Genomic DNA, 16,152 nt, shown 5'->3' with positions numbered 1-16,152 from the left:
GGCCCTGGGGAGAGGCAGCTCGCAGGCCTGCACCCTCGCCTGCCCCCTTCCTTTCCAACGCAGCGTGAGGAAGGCCCGTGGGACCTGCTTCGGTAGCAGAGCAGGCCTGCGCTGGCCTCGTGTGCGCGGCGGGGACGTGGGCGTGTGGGTCCGGCCCCGGGCACCAGCCATCCGTCTGTGAAGCCTGTCGCCCCTCCTTCCTCCCTCCTGGCCTGGTGTCCTGTGTCTAGGTGTGGCACCCCGCCGGCCCGGGCTCCCGGCAAAGGAGGACGTGAAGCGGAGGGGGACGCAGCCATCGTGTGCGGTCAGGGGCCGAGCTGGGAGCAGGGGCGCCACGGAGGCTGGCTGGCGGGTCCCCACGTGCCCTCTTCACACGGTCCCCAGGACGCATCCTCCACGGCCTAGCATAGCGGTAGGGCGGCCGGGCACGGAGCAGGTCGGAGCTAGTGGTTAGTCAGGCACCTGAGGGATATTCCTGCTGAGGCCACTTAGCGTCAGGGAGATGGGACAGTGCTCACGGCTGGTTTTGCGTGAGGCCGACATGGAGGCGTGTGACTGGGCTGCGGGGTCCCCGGGTGTCCGGCCCGTACCTTCCGAGAGGCGGGGTCGGGGCGGCTGCCCTGGTCGTGCTTACTTGCACATCGTCTGCAGGAGGCCGCGTGTACGCTTAAGACCAGGCAGGTACCCTCGACTTCAGAAAGAAGCCACTGTTCATTCCTGGGGCCCTTGGCCCTGGGGTCCTCGTGCGTGTGGCCGTGTGACCTCCTTGGGCGCCCCCCGCCCGGTGCACACGTGGCCTCGGGTCACCCCGATGTGCTGTGAGGCCACCACAGCGCACCTGCTCCCGGGCGGGCCCCCGGCAGCTGGGCTCCTCGAGCCCCCGTGGTGTCAGCGTCACCATTTCTCAGGGCCCCGGGCCAGCGAGGCCGGTTCCTCAGCGCTGTGAGCAGCCCGTGGGGACGATGCGGGTGGCAGTCACGCGCTTTCACGGGCCCCGGCTTGCTAGGCGTGTGCCCCTCGTCCTCCGTGGCCGCGAGGACCGGGGCAGGGCCCCGAGCGGGTCAGGAGCTGGCTCGCGGGGCCCGGGAAGCTCCTCTGCTGGGCCGGGCGCCGCGTGCGAGCCGACCCAGCCTGGCCGTCGGGGGCGCGGGGCTCCGTCTCAGCGGATCCCTGCGAGTGAAGATCCCCTGGGGTTTCCGCTTCAGCGTTGGCCGGGAGACGCCCGAGTCGGATCAGAGAAACTGCATTCTCGGGATCTGATTTTTTATCCTGAGCTCAGCGTCGCCTTAAACAAAAATTCAGCACTAAACTCTGGTTAGAGTCACGGTGCCCACGGGATCCCTGGGTGGCGCAGCGGTTTGGCGCCTGCCTTTGGCCCGGGGCGTGATCCTGGAGACCCGGGATCGAATCCCACGTCAGGCTCCCTGCATGGAGCCTGCTTCTCCCTCTACCTGTGTCTCTGCCTCTCTGTCTCTCTCTGTGTGACTATCATGAATAAATAAATAAAATCTTTAAAAAAAAAATAATAATAATATTTAAAAAAAAAAAAAAAAAAAAAAAAAAAAAAAGAGTCACGGTGCCCGTCGTGACTGGTGCGCGTCGTACTTTAAATCGCTCGCACGCGTTTCAATCTGCGAGAGAACCGTTTCCGAAGACTCCTCCGCCCGCACAGTGTGACGTCCACCCCTGTGGCCGAGGCAGCAGCTGCGAGTGACCACGTGGACTTTGCCTGAAGGCTGGCCCCGGGGGCACGTTTGTCCCTCCCTCGGGGCCTCGCCGCGAGTGCCGGACGTGAGCGGCGTCCCTCACCTTGTGCCTCTGCCTCATTTTCCAGAAGCTGGGAGCACAGAGGATGGCTTTGTCACGAGATGCAGAGACGGGCCCGACGTGCGTGGGGACACCAGGGGTGCCACCGCCAGGCTCGCGCCAGGGCCCCGGTGTGGGGGTGTCCCTGCCCCGGCCTCTGCCCCCTCCACCGGATGCCGCAGGGCAGCTCTGGGGCGCTCGGGGCGAGTCACGTCCTCGTTCGTAGCTGCCACCTCCATGAAGACTCCAGGGCCGTATCGTCTCTGGGAGTTTGATCATCCTGTGAATTCTAATCGCCCGTATCTGGTGGGGGATATTTTTGTGATGATAATTGAAAGATCTCACTTTCCTTCTGGGTTCTGGCTGGAAAGTAAATATTTTGAGACTCTATTAAGTGAATTTCCCGCCTGCCCCTCATTTACGCATCAGACGAACACCAAGCAGTTGAAAGGGAACCCGGGGCGGCGTGAGGGCAGCTCGGGGCGTGGGGAGGCCGGGGAAGGGGGCACCTGATGGTAGGAGCTCCCGTTCAGCATCCCGCCGAGTTGGCTGCCGCGCGGGGCCGCCCTCCGGGCTGTGCGCCTCTGGAGGTTCCGAGGACGCAGCGGAGCCCCGACGACGACGCAGGCCCGGGGTGTGTCTGACCCGCCACACCCGGCCCTGCGGCCCTGAGGATCCGCAGAGGTGCCCTCGGCCGGGGCTGCCCTGCCCGCTGCCCTGCCTCGCACCACCTGCCCCTCCTCTGCCAGCAACGCCAGGAATCGGCCCCCTGCCTCCCATTCATGTCAGGGGGCCCTTCAGAATGGGATTTCTGTTCCTAGGACAGGTCTGAAAAGGACTGTCGGTGTCCCTGGGCCCCTTCCTCCTGGCCCTCCCCGTCACACCTGCGGCCCACCTGCCGTCCCGGAGCAGCCCGTCCCATGGGAAGGGCATGCCGTTGCCTGGGGTCCGGACACACACTCTGCGTGGGGCCCCATCCCGGACGCATCTCCCCTTCCTCCTCCTCCCCCTGCGCTGGTCTTGGGTCCCACAACACCTCCCTCCCTTTACAGAAGGTGGGATGCGGCTGAGTCCGCGGAGGGTTCGTGGGTCCCCTGCAGTGAGAGTTGCTGGGGCGCTGCTGTGTGAGAGCAGCCTGGCCCTGAGTCCTGTGGGCATCTCAGGCCACTGCCGCCGCAGCAGGGCCCAGGCGGGAGGCTGAGGGCCAGGGCGGTGCGCGGGGTCTGCCTGGAGGCCGGGCGGGGAGCCCCCTGCAGCCTGCCTGCCCCGTGCCCCGGGGCGTCCCGCACGCGCGGTCCCCACTTACACGTTGGCGGTTCGTTCCCTTTGCTCATTAACTGTTATCATCGCCTTCGTCCGAGGTTTTGGTGAACGTCCCTTTTATTGGCTGGCACGCGTGCTCCCACTCCTGGGGTGTAGGCTCTGTTTGGAGAAGGCGAGTGCTCATTTTTTAGATCTCTGTAATGATGTTCTTTTTCTTTTTAACGTTTTTCGTGTGATGTGATTGGAACCTCGCAGAAGTCTCAGGCATGGTGGGTGATGTACCGCGTCTCCGCAGAAAAGAGCCCTAAGCAACCTGAAATCTGGTTCATTTACGCGGTGCGCCGGTCGGGAACAGAAACTGGGTGATTTCTACACTGTGGCGATGGCATCATGGGAACGGGGCCCAGGAGGCCAGGCGGGGCCCCGGGGAGGCACCTCTCCCCATTCCCTGCGGCGTCTGGGGGGAAGCGGGGCCCGCGCCCTCTCTGCTGCCTGGACCTGCCCCCCCGCAGCAGGGGCTCTCGGTGCTGAGCCCCCAGAGCTGGCCGGTGCCGGTGCAGCAGGCATCGGAGCACGAGCTGGCTGGTGAGGGGCCGGCAGGAACCCGGTGTCCTGGGACGCACTCCCCGGGGCAGCAGACATCCCCGTGAGGGCTCCATCACGCGCCCACGCTCACACCCGGGGCTTGTTCACACATCTCCCTGTTGACGACTCTTGCTGGGCGCAGGGACAGTTGCGCAGAATGCTGGGTGGCCTCCCTGCTCCCCCGCCCCGAGACCCTCCAGCACATCACGGGGGCCTGGGCAGCGGTGCTGGGGACAGAGCCCTGTAGGCCTCACTCCGTCCTGGCCGCCCTGCCGCGACCCCTAACCCCTCAACTTTGCCCCCTTGTGCCAGCCCATCCCGTTTCCTTCCGTCGTAACCTGCTGACCTGGGAGCACAATGCCTTCCTTACGGGACAGCGGGAGATGCGAGGGTGCCGATCCTGCCCCGCACAGCCACCCCCGGCCTGGCCCACTGGCCCCCACGGGCCTCGATGTCCCCGGCTGGTCACTAGGTAGGCACCGTAGTCCCCGTGAGCCACCAGACACATGTGCCGCTGTCCCCATCTAGACATTTGATGGCTCAGATTTAGGAGGACACCTGTGTTAGATTTCCTCACTAGAAAGTTCTGGGCTGCTGGGGCTGCCAGTGTCACCCTCGTCCCACACAGGGAACCCGACAGCCGCCTGCCCAGAGGGGCCGTGGAACCAGGACCCACAACAAGGAGAAGGGGTACGAGCTCGTGGTGTTCAGTGGGGTGCACACGCAGCCCGTGGCTTTGCCACTGGGTCCCCGGACATCCCCGCCACAACCTCACACGGGGGCCCTTTGAGGGCGACTCTTTTCCCCACAAGCCCGTCGGCACCATCAGCCTGGGTGTTTTGTGCATCCCCAGCCCGTCCGTGTTATCAGGGATCTCCCGTTGCTGGTGGCTTTCCAGCAAACGGGCGCACAGTTGGCCTGGGTCCACGGCGCGTCCAGTCCGGGCCGTCGTGAGCAAGCCGCCCGTGTGCAGACGTGTCCGCACGGCCCGGGAGTCTGGGGCCAAGGCTGCTGGGTCCTGGGGCAGACGCGCATGTACCTGGATGAGCAGCTTTTCCCAGTTTTGCAAGGCAGCCGTGTTGCTCCCCACGCACCATGCCCACCCAGGGAGAGCACCCGGATCTTCATGGGTGTTTTCTTCTAGCAGCTCAGTGGTTTTTATGTTTGTTTGTAACACTTGGCAAGCCAGCAGCCGTGCGTGCAGGGCTTCGAGCCCCCGTACTCCGTGTGTCCGAGGTGCTGGCTGTGCAAGGACAGCCTCGCGCCGGGACGACACCTGCGTGGAGACGCGTGGCCCTCTGCTGATCGTGGGTGTGCGTGTGCGTGTGCGGTCCAGTCTGGGGTGAGTCCCTGACCGTCTTTGTCTCCTCCTTCCCTGCTCGCAGCAACAGCAGGAGCTGCTGGCCATGAAGCATCAGCAGGAGCTGCTCGAGCACCAGCGGAAGCTGGAGAGGCATCGCCAGGAGCAGGAGCTGGAGAAGCAGCACCGGGAGCAGAAGCTTCAGCAGCTCAAGAACAAGGAGAAAGGCAAAGAGAGTGAGTGTGCGGGGCGGGCCCCGGGGGGGGGGGGGCGGCGGACAGCACTGGGGCCTCGCAGGGCGGCTCTTCCCCCCACTGTCATGCTCCCGGCCCCCGAAAGCTGCAGCCTTGTGGGGGGAGAGGGAGCCACCCCCCGTCGGCGCTCGTGGTGTCACCCTCAGCTTTGGGCGACGGCGTCCAACCCCTGCCTTCACCTGGGGGTACACAGCATCCGCGGCAGGTGCACAGTGGGCCTCACCCGCGAGTCGGTCCTACACGTTTCAGAGTTCCCCTCTCTCGCGAGCGTGTTGTTGAGCACTGGAGAACCCGGCCTGGCTCGTGGATAGCCCCGGGGTGAGCGGGGACCACACTGCCTCACCCCACGTCGGCACTCCTGACCCTGACGTCTGCTTTACACACAGGTTGTGCTTGTGTGTCTGAAGAGCCGCGTGGTCTGTTATCTTCCAGGAGAGGAGAGGAGCTGGTTCTGTGTGCTGTTCCCCCTTTGGAAGATTGCCGGGGGGGGGGGGGGTCCCTTGTCCCTTGGGGAGGAGCCACAGCCCCGCTGCCTGCCAGCAGCTGTGCAAAGAGCGCCTCCAGTGGGCGCAGCAAGGCCCAGTGTCCATGGGCGCGGTGTCCTCCACACGGGCGGCCCCAGGCCCCGGCTGAAGGCACACGAGTCTCAGGCGCGTCTGCACCTCTTCCTTCGGGCAGCCCGTTTCCAGTGACGCACCCAGGACCCGGGCAGCGGAGTGAGAGGGCGTCACGTCCCCAGGGCCGGGTCGTGTGTGCCCGAGACATCGGTGCTCAGCTGCACTCGTTAGCTCCCTGCTGATACTGAATATAAGCCAAGATGCGCGTTTCTCCAGATTCTCTCCAGTATCGGGATTCAGTGGCGGCCTATAGGGTGATTGAGTCTTCCGGGGCTTGGGAGCAAAGTAGCGGTCTCCACGTCGCTCAGTAACGCACGTGAGCCTCAAAAATCCATCACGTCCAGCTACTGAGGGTGGTAGGCCACGGAGACAAACCATCTTAACAGCCTGGCGTTTAGATTTTAATCTACGTACACACAGCAGCACGAGGTGTTGTAAAGTATCCCTGTCAAGTCCGTTATTTGAAATTCTTTGAGAACCTTTCATGTTGGTGTACGGTGCACAGCAGGGCGCACCCTTCAGCGTGTAGGGAACAGTTCACGGGCTGGCCTCCCGGTAAAGCCCCGGACCAGGACGGGGGCAGCATCCGGCCCCGGGCCCTCCAGGCCCTGCCCCCTCCTTCCCAAACTACCTGTCGTCCCCTCTCCCCAAACCTAACAGCTGCTTTTGAAGTTTATATGGACGGACTTGCTAATATGTAGGACTTCGTGCTTCTCTCACTCGACATCACGCTCGTGCCTCGTGTCCTCGTGTCCCATGTGGTGGGTCTGCTGGTGGTTGCTGCTCCATCCCCGCTCATGGCACACCCTGAAGTTCAAGGTTCTCCGTCCTGTGGCTGCTGGAGATTTGCCCGGTTCCTAACCTCCTAACCTACTAACTGGAGCGTCGGGGGTGGTGCCGTCGTCTCCTGGCGTGGAGGCAGGTGTGAGGGGGCGTGGCCCAACCTGAGGGATGGCACTTGCCCCTTTCAGAGGTGAGGCCGGGCGGTCCCCAGGCGCCGTCCCATCCTGCAGGGCAGTGCCCGTGTCCCGCGTCCCCAGCAGCGCCCGTGGCCGTCAGCTGGTTCTGCAGGGAGCGCCGACCCCGGGGGCCTTAGCCACCAAGGCTCAGCCTGTTTCATGTCTCCTGTCAAGGTCCTGCTGCTCAAGTCTCCCCCTCGTCTTCGCGCCGGGGTGTCGCCCCCTTCTCAGGGTGGGGAGCGCTGTTCAGTTCACGCTCTGGCCCGGAGCCCTCTGCCGGAGACGCGCGTCTCTCCGTTTCCCCGCCGGGTGGCACCTGCCTGACAGCGCGGGGTCCCGCTCGTCGTGCCGCCCGACCCACCCGTCTCCTCTGGACCCGGGTCAGGACGCAGCCCGCCCGTGTTCGTGCCGCGGATCGTGCACGTGTGTGTACACATTCTCTTGCAGAAAGGCTGTTCTTTTTTCCCGAAACACACAACCGATGTGTCCTTTCCGTGTTCAGTTGTGTCTCCACTTACCTACTTGTAAGTTTTTAGTGATTGGTTTGATACCTTTTATGATCATTAGTTGCTGCGGCGTATCTTACCGTTGAAACAATATACTTTAAATGTACTTTTATTTTAACGGTTTGTAGATTTTCAAGGTAGGAAGCAAATCAGGAGAGTTTTTACTCCGCGTGAGATCTAATTTTTCATAGATACTTGAAAGTAATTAGGTCTGAGCAGCGGACCCCACGCTATCGCCCCTGCGGGATGAGGTGGCGGCCCGCGGGCTGTGCTCGCCCTCAGGCGAGACTCCACGCACGAGGACAAAAGGCCATCAGGGGAAACTAAATTGCAGGTTTGGGTTGGCACCCTGCACGCTCGGCTGCAGGTGGGGCGGGCGGGGTCACAGGGGTCACCCCGCTGCCCAGCCCGCTGGCACGATGATGCTCCCTGGGCGCAGAGCCCCTGCCGGCCCAGCCACTGCCTGGGTGTGGGGTGTGCGGACTCCTCCGTGTCAAGGGACCTTCCTGGCTGGCGTGTGGCGTCCGTCCGCCGGGTGCCCCATGCGCTGCTCGGCAGTGGAGGGTGCGGGTGGCCTCTAGCACCGTCGCGTCTGGAGCTCCCTGCCGCCTCCTGGTGCGCGGCCCAGGAGAGTCCTCTCGCTGCGTGTTGGGAGTCCGACTCCAGTGGGCTCGGCCGCCGGCCTTGGGGCTGCCTTCTGTTCTGCAGACCCGTCCCCGTAGGTGACAGCACCTGGGCCTCGTAGGAGCCCTGCGAGAGGGGGAGGGGCTGCTCCCGGGGGCCAGAGCCGCGGCGGGGCTGCACACAGCGCGGCCTCTGCCTTGGGTCCTGCTCCCCGTCCAGCTCCTGTGCTTTGGGCCTCACCGCGCACCCTCCTTAGTGTGTTTTGCTTTGGAGTAAGGAAGCCGCTGTTTACCTAAGGATGGAAGTTAAAGCTCTAAGTATCAGCTGGTTGAAGCGTGCCGCAACTAACCAGCAAATAACCAGGTTTTCAGATTGCTAAAAAGCAGCTTGGGCTAAATTGGTTCCTCGTAGTTTACCAGAATCTTCCAATAAAAATAACATCTTAAGCCTCACAAAATGTGAAAAGATTGGAGTTCAGAAAACCTTTCAGATCTGTTTACACGTCAAAAACAATTTCTGCACCACCTACCAAGCATCCTCCCCGCCCCAAGTGGAGCGTTGGAATGTTCTCTGCTTCCCTCCACGCTCGTCACTAGCAGCAACCCTGGTGGTTTTCAATTTGTGGATTTGGGTGGTCAGGTTTTATTATTAATAATAAACTGTGTACAGTTTGGGTATTTGGCACGCTCGTGTAGGCTTTGCAGCCCTGAGTGTGGTCTTGTGAGAAGGCAGGCCTGGCAGGCCGCTGTGGTGGACGCCACTCGGGGGCTCTTATGTGAGCGGGGCCGCGGGCGGGCTGGGCCCCTATGAACGAGAGCCTTGTGTGCCCCAGCAAAAGGGCGTTTGTGGGGGAATGCAAATGGCCCGGGGCGTCTCCCAGTTGGGAGCATTTGAAAACGCAGCGCAAGGCATCTGTGTCGTTTCTTGGGGGTTTTTAGAAAGGGAATTTCCTATTGAGTATTTCATTAAAGTTTTGTTACATTCGTAAACATTTACAGTATTTCTGATTTTAAATAATCCCGCAGTTTTCCGTCGCTGGTTGATACCAGTTAATGCTACTTCGCTCGAAAGAACAGTGAATTCTTAGAACTGGTGGCATTCCGTCTCACGCAGCACGGACACATGATCTTTAGTCAGGTCAGTTCTACGTAGACGAACTACATTTAGGAATCTTAAGACACACGGGTTCCAAGGAGAATCCTGCAGAAGGCGAGTCTTTGTTCTGGGAGCAGCCTGGGGCGGACGCGGCGACCTGCCTGCTCGCTGCTGTTTACAAGCGCCGCCCAATCATTCACTTTGTTTTTTAAAAAAAAAAAAAAAAAAAGCCCAAAAGGCTGGAGTGAAAAGATCCAACACCTGATCCAGAAAATCATTCTATGTCGCATCAGTGACGTCGGGCCTTCCTCAGAGGCCGGGAGGCTGGACGGGAGGTGGGCACAAGAAAAGTGGGTGAATCCCGATGGGTGGCGTGCAGACGCCGTCCCCTCCTGAGCCCCGGGGGTCCCGCTCCGCCCGCCTGCACGGCCCCTCCTGCCACCCGACCGGGTCAGACCCCGGCAGCTCCGTCCTGATAAGCAGCAGGAATTTTTTTTTTTTAATTTTTTAAAAAAATTTTTTAGCAGGAATTATTATTATTGTTTTTTTTAAGTGAAACTTAGAGATGTTTGGATATCTGTGTGTGGCATGTGTTCCGTGGACTCTGTGACTTGGACTTAAGGTGGGGGGACCCTGGGTGAGCGCTGGGGGTGTGAGGAAGTGTAGAGCCACTGCACGGGGCCCTGGGAGCTAACGCGGCACCCTGGACGCTCACCGGGATGAAAATGCAAATTTACAAGAAAAATAAAAAAGGAGAGGAGAAAACTGTTCTCAATCAGTGTTCCCGGAAGTGTCAGAAGAGCGGCTCCGCGAGGCCTACTGGGTTAGAATTAAGAGCGCGGGGATTCCGTGCACGCGGACAGATGGACAGTAGCCTCAGGCAGGACACGAAGTGCCGGAGCCCCGGAGATGATGAGGACCCGGCTACGGGGGTGATGCTCTTTCTGGAATCCCCTCCTGTGAAGCTCGGAGAAGGAGGGGCCCCCGTGGTGCCCCGAGTGGAGCAGCCCTGGCCCTGCGTCCTTGGGGTTGCGGCCACACCTGTCGCAGATGGGGGGACATGCTGCCCTCCAGTCCCACCCACCCCCCCACCCCCGTGCCATCGTCCCTGGGAGGAGGGGCTGGGAAGGCCCTGGGGGGTCCCGCCCTTGTGACCATGTCTCCATCTGTTGTCTCTGGTAGAGAGGACTTGGCCTTGTCAGGGAACGTCGGAAGGAACCTTCCTGAGTTCGGGAAGGTGGGCTTTTCTTTCTTTCTTTTTAAAAATTGTTTTAAGATTTTATATATTTATTCATGAGAGACACACAGAGAGAGGCAGAGACGCAGGCAGAGGGAGAAGCAGGCTCCATGCAGGGAGCCCAATGCGGGACTCGATCCCGGGACCCCGAGGTCACACCCTGAGCCATGGCAGATGCTCAACCGCTGAGCCCCCCAGGTGCCCAAGGTGGGTTTTTCTGGATTTGGTCCCGAGAGAGCCTGGTAAGGTGCCCGCCCCACCCTGAGCCGTCGTCATGCGGCACAGCTCAGGGGACAAGTCCTGGCCCGTGCTAAGGAGGCACCAGCCCCGGGCGGCGACAGAGTTGGTGTCCCCTCCAGGGGGTCAGCTGCCCCCGGCCACGTCTTGCCTGTCACTGGGGTTTATCTCATGCTCTCCCTGCTGGGATGGGGTTTATCCTTTGCCCCCTGAGTTCCGGGGCCCGTGCTGCCAGCGGGGGGAGAGTCAGAGGCTCCCGGACATGGTCCTTGGGCTCGGCCTGTCCCGCGAGTGCTGCGGGAATCCCAGGCGTCCCTCCTGTGGAGACGGGTTCCCTGAGAAGCTGAGGGCGGCGTTGCTGGGGACGCTGGGGGCTGCGAGCTCCGTGCTGACGTCCTCTCCTTGTCCTGCTTTCTCTGTGCGCTGGCCCGGAACCGCAGCTTTGAAGGCCAGGGGGCATCTTCTCCTCCGCTGGGTCCTCCTCCTCTTCCCCCTCCTCCCCCGGTGGTCTGATCCCTTCCCGCGGCAGCAGCGCCCAAGGAGGGGGAACCTGGGCTCCCCGTTATGCGTGATTCCCTGAGCCGCTTACCCTCAGCTCACACAGGGATCAGCAAGTTTGCGCTTCCCCGTTGGGGTGCCGCGCGCCCTGCTCCTCCCTGAGTCACCTCTCGCTCCAGGTGTCCCCGGGCACATCGTGTCCCCACACGGCTAACCCTTGGCATGGTTTCTGGGCCATGTGCCTGGTGCCGCTGCGCCGTCAGGAGCGCCAGGTGACCGCGTCTCCAGGTGTGTTATAAGCAGACCCTCCGTCTGTGCGATTTCGGAGTCCACTGCAGGCAGGAAACATGGGCCCCGGGTGTCCCGATTTGTGTCGGCCCGACGCTCGCTGCGTTCGGAGGCACTGAGCAGCGATGCTCAGAAGCAGGTGTGACGGGGGGCCTTTGGGCACCTCCCTCGGCCTGGCCGTGTCCATCCTGTGTGCCCTCCGCCCGCCGGGTGCTCGGCTCACACGGGGCCCTGGGGAGCCTCTCTCTTCTTGAGCCAATGGGGTCATTTCCTCGGACCCTGGGAAGGCCCCAGACAAAAGCCCATGTGTCATGATGGGAGCTTCTGAAGGTGCTTTGCAGTCGGTTTAGTGAACTTTCTTTGTGCTCCCCTTGGATGAGCTCATTCAGGCCGCGCTGCAGCTGCGGAGGACCCGTCCCCCAGGGGTTGGGGCCGTCCGACCGCGGCCCGACACACAGAAGGGCCTCTGTGACGCCACCGCGGGGTGCGCTGCCTCGGGGAACGCAGACACACCTACAGCCAGACGAAGTCAGTTTGTGAATGAGACGTATCCTCGGGGCGATAACAGTGGCAAGAAAGGCTGTTTCGCAGGGACCTTAACAACCTGTGAGCAATTTGTCAAAGTATCCGCCGAGTCTCCTACACCAAGGCCCATTTCCCGTGTATCAGAGAGAAACGTGGAAAACCAGCAACAGCAAGCAGCTGAGTGAATGCACCGGCAGCACCAGAGAAACAAGGGCGAAACCAAACGGATTGTGTATCCGACCCGCGAAAGGATCAGCCTCCAAGCTCCCGGCGGGAACACTGGGGCAGGCTACGCGAAAACACGCACGTGGATGTCAGATGGCGGGAGATCCCAGCGTCCCTTCCTTTGCTGGGGGAGGTCCCGTCCTTTCCTGCTGTGCTTGTCCTTTACTTTCGCACCGAGTCACGCCGTCCTGAAAGCCGCACTTGCACAGTCCTCCCTCCCAGCGGGGCCTCGCCACCCGAGGCGGTCCTCCAGGCCAGCCAGTTCCAACTCTGCCCACCTGGGGTGTCAGACCCCACGGGGAGTGTCCCGTCCCGAGTCTGCCCCATGCTCCGGACGCCACGTGCCAGTCCGGGTTGTCCACTGTGCTTCCGACCAACCGGCCGTGGGTCACACGAGTCCCCCCCCCCCCCCCGCCTTTGGCTTCGTTTAATTCGTTCGAACAGCTCTCAGGACTCAGGGGGTTCCTACTTCAGTTTACTAGGTTCTTAAAGGATGTGACAAAGGACACAGGGGCGGCCAGGTGAAGTGTACACAGGCCGAGGTCCGGGCGGGTCCTGAGCACCAGAGTTCCTGTCTCTGGGCTGTTGGGGTCACCTTGTCAGGACGTGGACGTGTCTGCCAACACGGAGAGCTCTCGAACCCCATCCTGCTGGGACTATATGGAGGCTTCCTCATGACCGGTCGTTAACTCCGTTTCCAGTCCCCGTCCCCCCCCCCCCCCCACACACACACAATGGGGCTGAAGGTTCCCAGCTTCTAATCCTGGCTTGGTCTTTGGGGACCCGCCCCGTCCAGGAGCCACCTGAGAGTCTAGCCGCCACATTAGATCAAGAGGTGTCCTTAGTGTTCTTATCATTTATGAACGTACAAGGGCTTTAGGAGCTCAGTGCCAGGGGCGGGGGGCAGGTATATAGGTGCATGTGTGTTTATATTCGTAAGCACACATGTGTACGCTCACGTGCACACACGTAGCGTCTCACACATTCAGGATATCATCCACGTTTTAAAAGGAAGCGAGAGCAGGGCAGAGGCCGGCCCACAGAAGTAGAGGAGTCAGAGCCGGGGCCCTGGAACCAGCGGCTTCGTTAGACCCTGCCGCCCCGAGGCGCCCCGACCCTCCATGCCCCCCCAGACCGCTGCGGGGTGAGGATGCCCACTTACAGTGTTAATGGGAATTTTAAATGTGTGAGACCTGCCGTGTAGTAGGCTCATGGTAGATTTATTGCCATAAAACATACAGCTCAAGTGGATAAACATTTAAAACACACACACACAGACCCACAGCACCGCCACCAAACAAACCACGCGAATTCTCTGAAAGAAAAATAAACCGAGGACATAAAGGCGTATCACGAGAGGGAAAGGTGACTGCTTGCCCGGGTACTTGTCAGGGACCTGGTGAATGCCAGTTACCCTTCCCGTTTGCAGCAGGTGACAGTCCCCAGGACGGATGAAGACAGTCACACGGTGATCCCAACACTGTTGGACAGAGATGTGGGTTCACGTGGTGATCCCAAATACTGATAGACTAGGTTCTTAAAGGATATATAGGGATCCCAAAGAGTGATGGCTGGAGACACGGGGTCATGTGGTGATCCTGAGCCCTGATGGCCAGGTGGTGATCCCGAATCCTCATGAAGACGCGGGGTGCCCGCCCGTGAGTGGCACATGATGGTCAGTATAGGAAGGCGATGTGGAAAGGGATCAGAGGGTGCTTCGAGGGCTATAATGTTACTCTGTCAGCTGTATCGATTGTGTTGATCTTTCCCAAGCAAATCCTAAATACGAACAATGTCCCCTCGTAAGTGTTCACGGCAGCACAGAGACGGAGGATCTGCAAATGCTTTGCCGTCAGAAAACGGCTCTGTGGAATGTGAACTGTGCTTTGCTCACCTCCTGAAGTGTTTTTCCACCATTAGGGATCCTGGCTGGACTCTGCACAACAACAGGAAACACTTAGCCACTCACGCGGGAGGGCGGATGCAGGGCCGCTGCGTGGCCGAGCGCGGCGCCGGGGCAGAGCCTGGGGCGTGGGAGCGCGCTGGCTGGGGCTCTGAGTCGCGCGGGGCCGCCCGGCACGGCCCTAAGGGTAGGCCTGGCGTGGGGAGCGACCGCAGCCCCCCTGCCGCGAGCAGAAACCAAGTGAGAGTTCGTGCGCGGGAGCACCACGGCGGCTGTGGGTGTGCACGCGCCTTGTCTCCCAGACTCTGCTGCCGCGGCCGGTGAGAGAGAAAGCACCGTGCTGCCAGCGCTTAATTCAGAATGTTCTTTTATGTAACATTATTAGCTTCCCCAGCGCGGTTCCGTGTTAGGTAACAATACGTCTTTATGCTGATTTCTTCTGCGTCTTAGACGGAGCGCAATTATGTAAAACCTTCACGGGAGGGAGGCCTCTTATTAGAACTTCTGTCCTTGTCCTTTCTTGGAGGGGCCGTCAAGGCATCAGCAGCATCCCGAGTTAGACCGCCTGGCCCGTCTCCGGGCCTCCACGCCCGTCCCAGGTGCACGGCCCCGTGTCCCCCTCCGCCTGCCCGGCCCGGAGCCCCAGTCACCTGTGTGTACTTTCTCCTGTGCCAGGTGCGGTGGCCAGCACGGAAGTGAAGATGAAGCTGCAGGAGTTTGTCCTCAATAAAAAGAAGGCGCTGGCCCACCGGAACCTGAACCACTGCATCTCCAGCGACCCCCGCTACTGGTACGGGTAAGTGGGGGTGTGCAAGGGCCCTGGGGCCTCCTCTCTGGGGCCAAGTGGCCCCCCGTTTTTCACCCCATGAGGTGGGGGGTGTGTGTGGACTGATGGGCTGTCTAAGCACCGTACCAACCACGGGGGGCCCTGATGCATCCGCGGTTCATGCACACGGCGGCCATCCAGGCGGAGAGGCGCCCATCTTTAAATGAACCGACGGAGGCGCGTGGGGCCAGCTGGCTGTCACTCTTCTCACTATATATTTTGGCCACGAAAGGGTCCACTTCAGCTGCAGCCTGGTCTCCAGTGTCCGTAGGCACCTACTGAATGTCCACCCCGTGTTTTAGTGACTGCCGGGTAAGTCCGCAGCATCCGTGGCATGTTTTATTTTACGCTGGGAACCTTTTCCCAGAGCGGGCATAATGGACGGAGGCCACCAGAGAGCCTTGTTCACACCAACAGCTGAAGAGGGCTGCCCGGCCTTTGCCGAGAGGTCAGTGACGGTGCCCGCGGGCCTCGGGATGGCCTCAGCACGAGCTTGCTGCAGAGGGGCTGGCCACGGCTCGGGCCCCGGAACCGAGGGGCGAGTGCCTGTGGCTTGAAACAACGCGCAAAGGTGCTTCGTAGGTTTTGCTTGGAAATACAGTCCCACCCCCCCACCCCTTTGCAAGGGTAATTTCACTTCTCACAGAAAACCCATAGGGTCGTTTTCATGAATCAAAATATGCTTATCCTTCATTCTATTGGGGAAAAACATCATCTATACCTGAGCTCCCACGTGGGCAACTATTTGTACCAAGACCAGCACCACCAGTCTCACCGGGATGACCCCACGTGTCCCAGTACATGGCACCACTTAGCAGAACACCTCAGAGGCGCTTCCACTCCAAGGCAGAGACCGCTGGCCTTCTGCCCTGCACACCCACTACACGCCGCGGTCACACCTGCACGTGCTGTTGGCGCGCACACGGCTCAGCCAGTGACACGATCCCCACGCAGAGCAGGGGCAGCGGCGTCCGTGGAAAGCCGTGCAGGACTCCCTAGAAACGCTGTGAGCGGGCCGGCTGGGGGATGCACCCCGAGGAGAGCAGGTTGGGTAACTGCTGAGATGGTCTCCGTGGGGTTTGCGCTGAAGACCACAGGAAGACGAGCGGGGGACGGGGCCTCCGACGGGGACGCAATGGGGGGACCAGGGACCACAGGCCTGCAAAGGCGGCAAGAGGGTGGAGGTGCAGACCTGCTGGGGCAGAGCGGTTAGTAGCAGCCAGGGTCAGGGTCGGCAGGCGGGGAGGCACAGGAGCCCTTTGGAAGAGGGTCTTTTCAGGGGAGGTGAGGTGGTAGACGCTGGGGGACGGTCAGCCTGGGAGGAGGCTGTGTGCTGATAAGTGGGAGTCGTGGGGTGACCACCTCGAAGTTCTTGGCTGGTGGAGGGACATTGGTGCCAGGCTC

General features: G+C 61.2%; 1 protein-coding gene across 8 annotated transcripts in view; it reads left to right on the top strand.

The window, feature by feature from the left end:
• HDAC4 (histone deacetylase 4) overlaps positions 1-16,152 on the top strand; it is a 272,461-nt gene that overhangs the window by 177,792 nt on the left and 78,517 nt on the right. For 7 of the 8 annotated variants that reach the window (XM_038574380.1, XM_038574379.1, XM_038574382.1 and 4 more), the window contains 2 exons: positions 5,040-5,190; positions 14,598-14,718. In XM_038574380.1, coding sequence (XP_038430308.1) covers positions 5,040-5,190; positions 14,598-14,718 — 272 coding nt within the window. The remainder of the gene's footprint in view (positions 1-5,039; positions 5,191-14,597; positions 14,719-16,152) is intronic. The other variant, XM_038574377.1, reaches the window with a different exon arrangement.

This window comes from Canis lupus, chromosome 25 (assembly GCF_011100685.1).
Source record: "Canis lupus familiaris isolate Mischka breed German Shepherd chromosome 25, alternate assembly UU_Cfam_GSD_1.0, whole genome shotgun sequence".
NCBI lineage: Eukaryota > Metazoa > Chordata > Mammalia > Carnivora > Canidae > Canis > Canis lupus.
The sequence above is the reverse complement of the archived record's forward strand: the minus strand, read 5'-3'. Positions and strand labels throughout refer to the sequence as shown.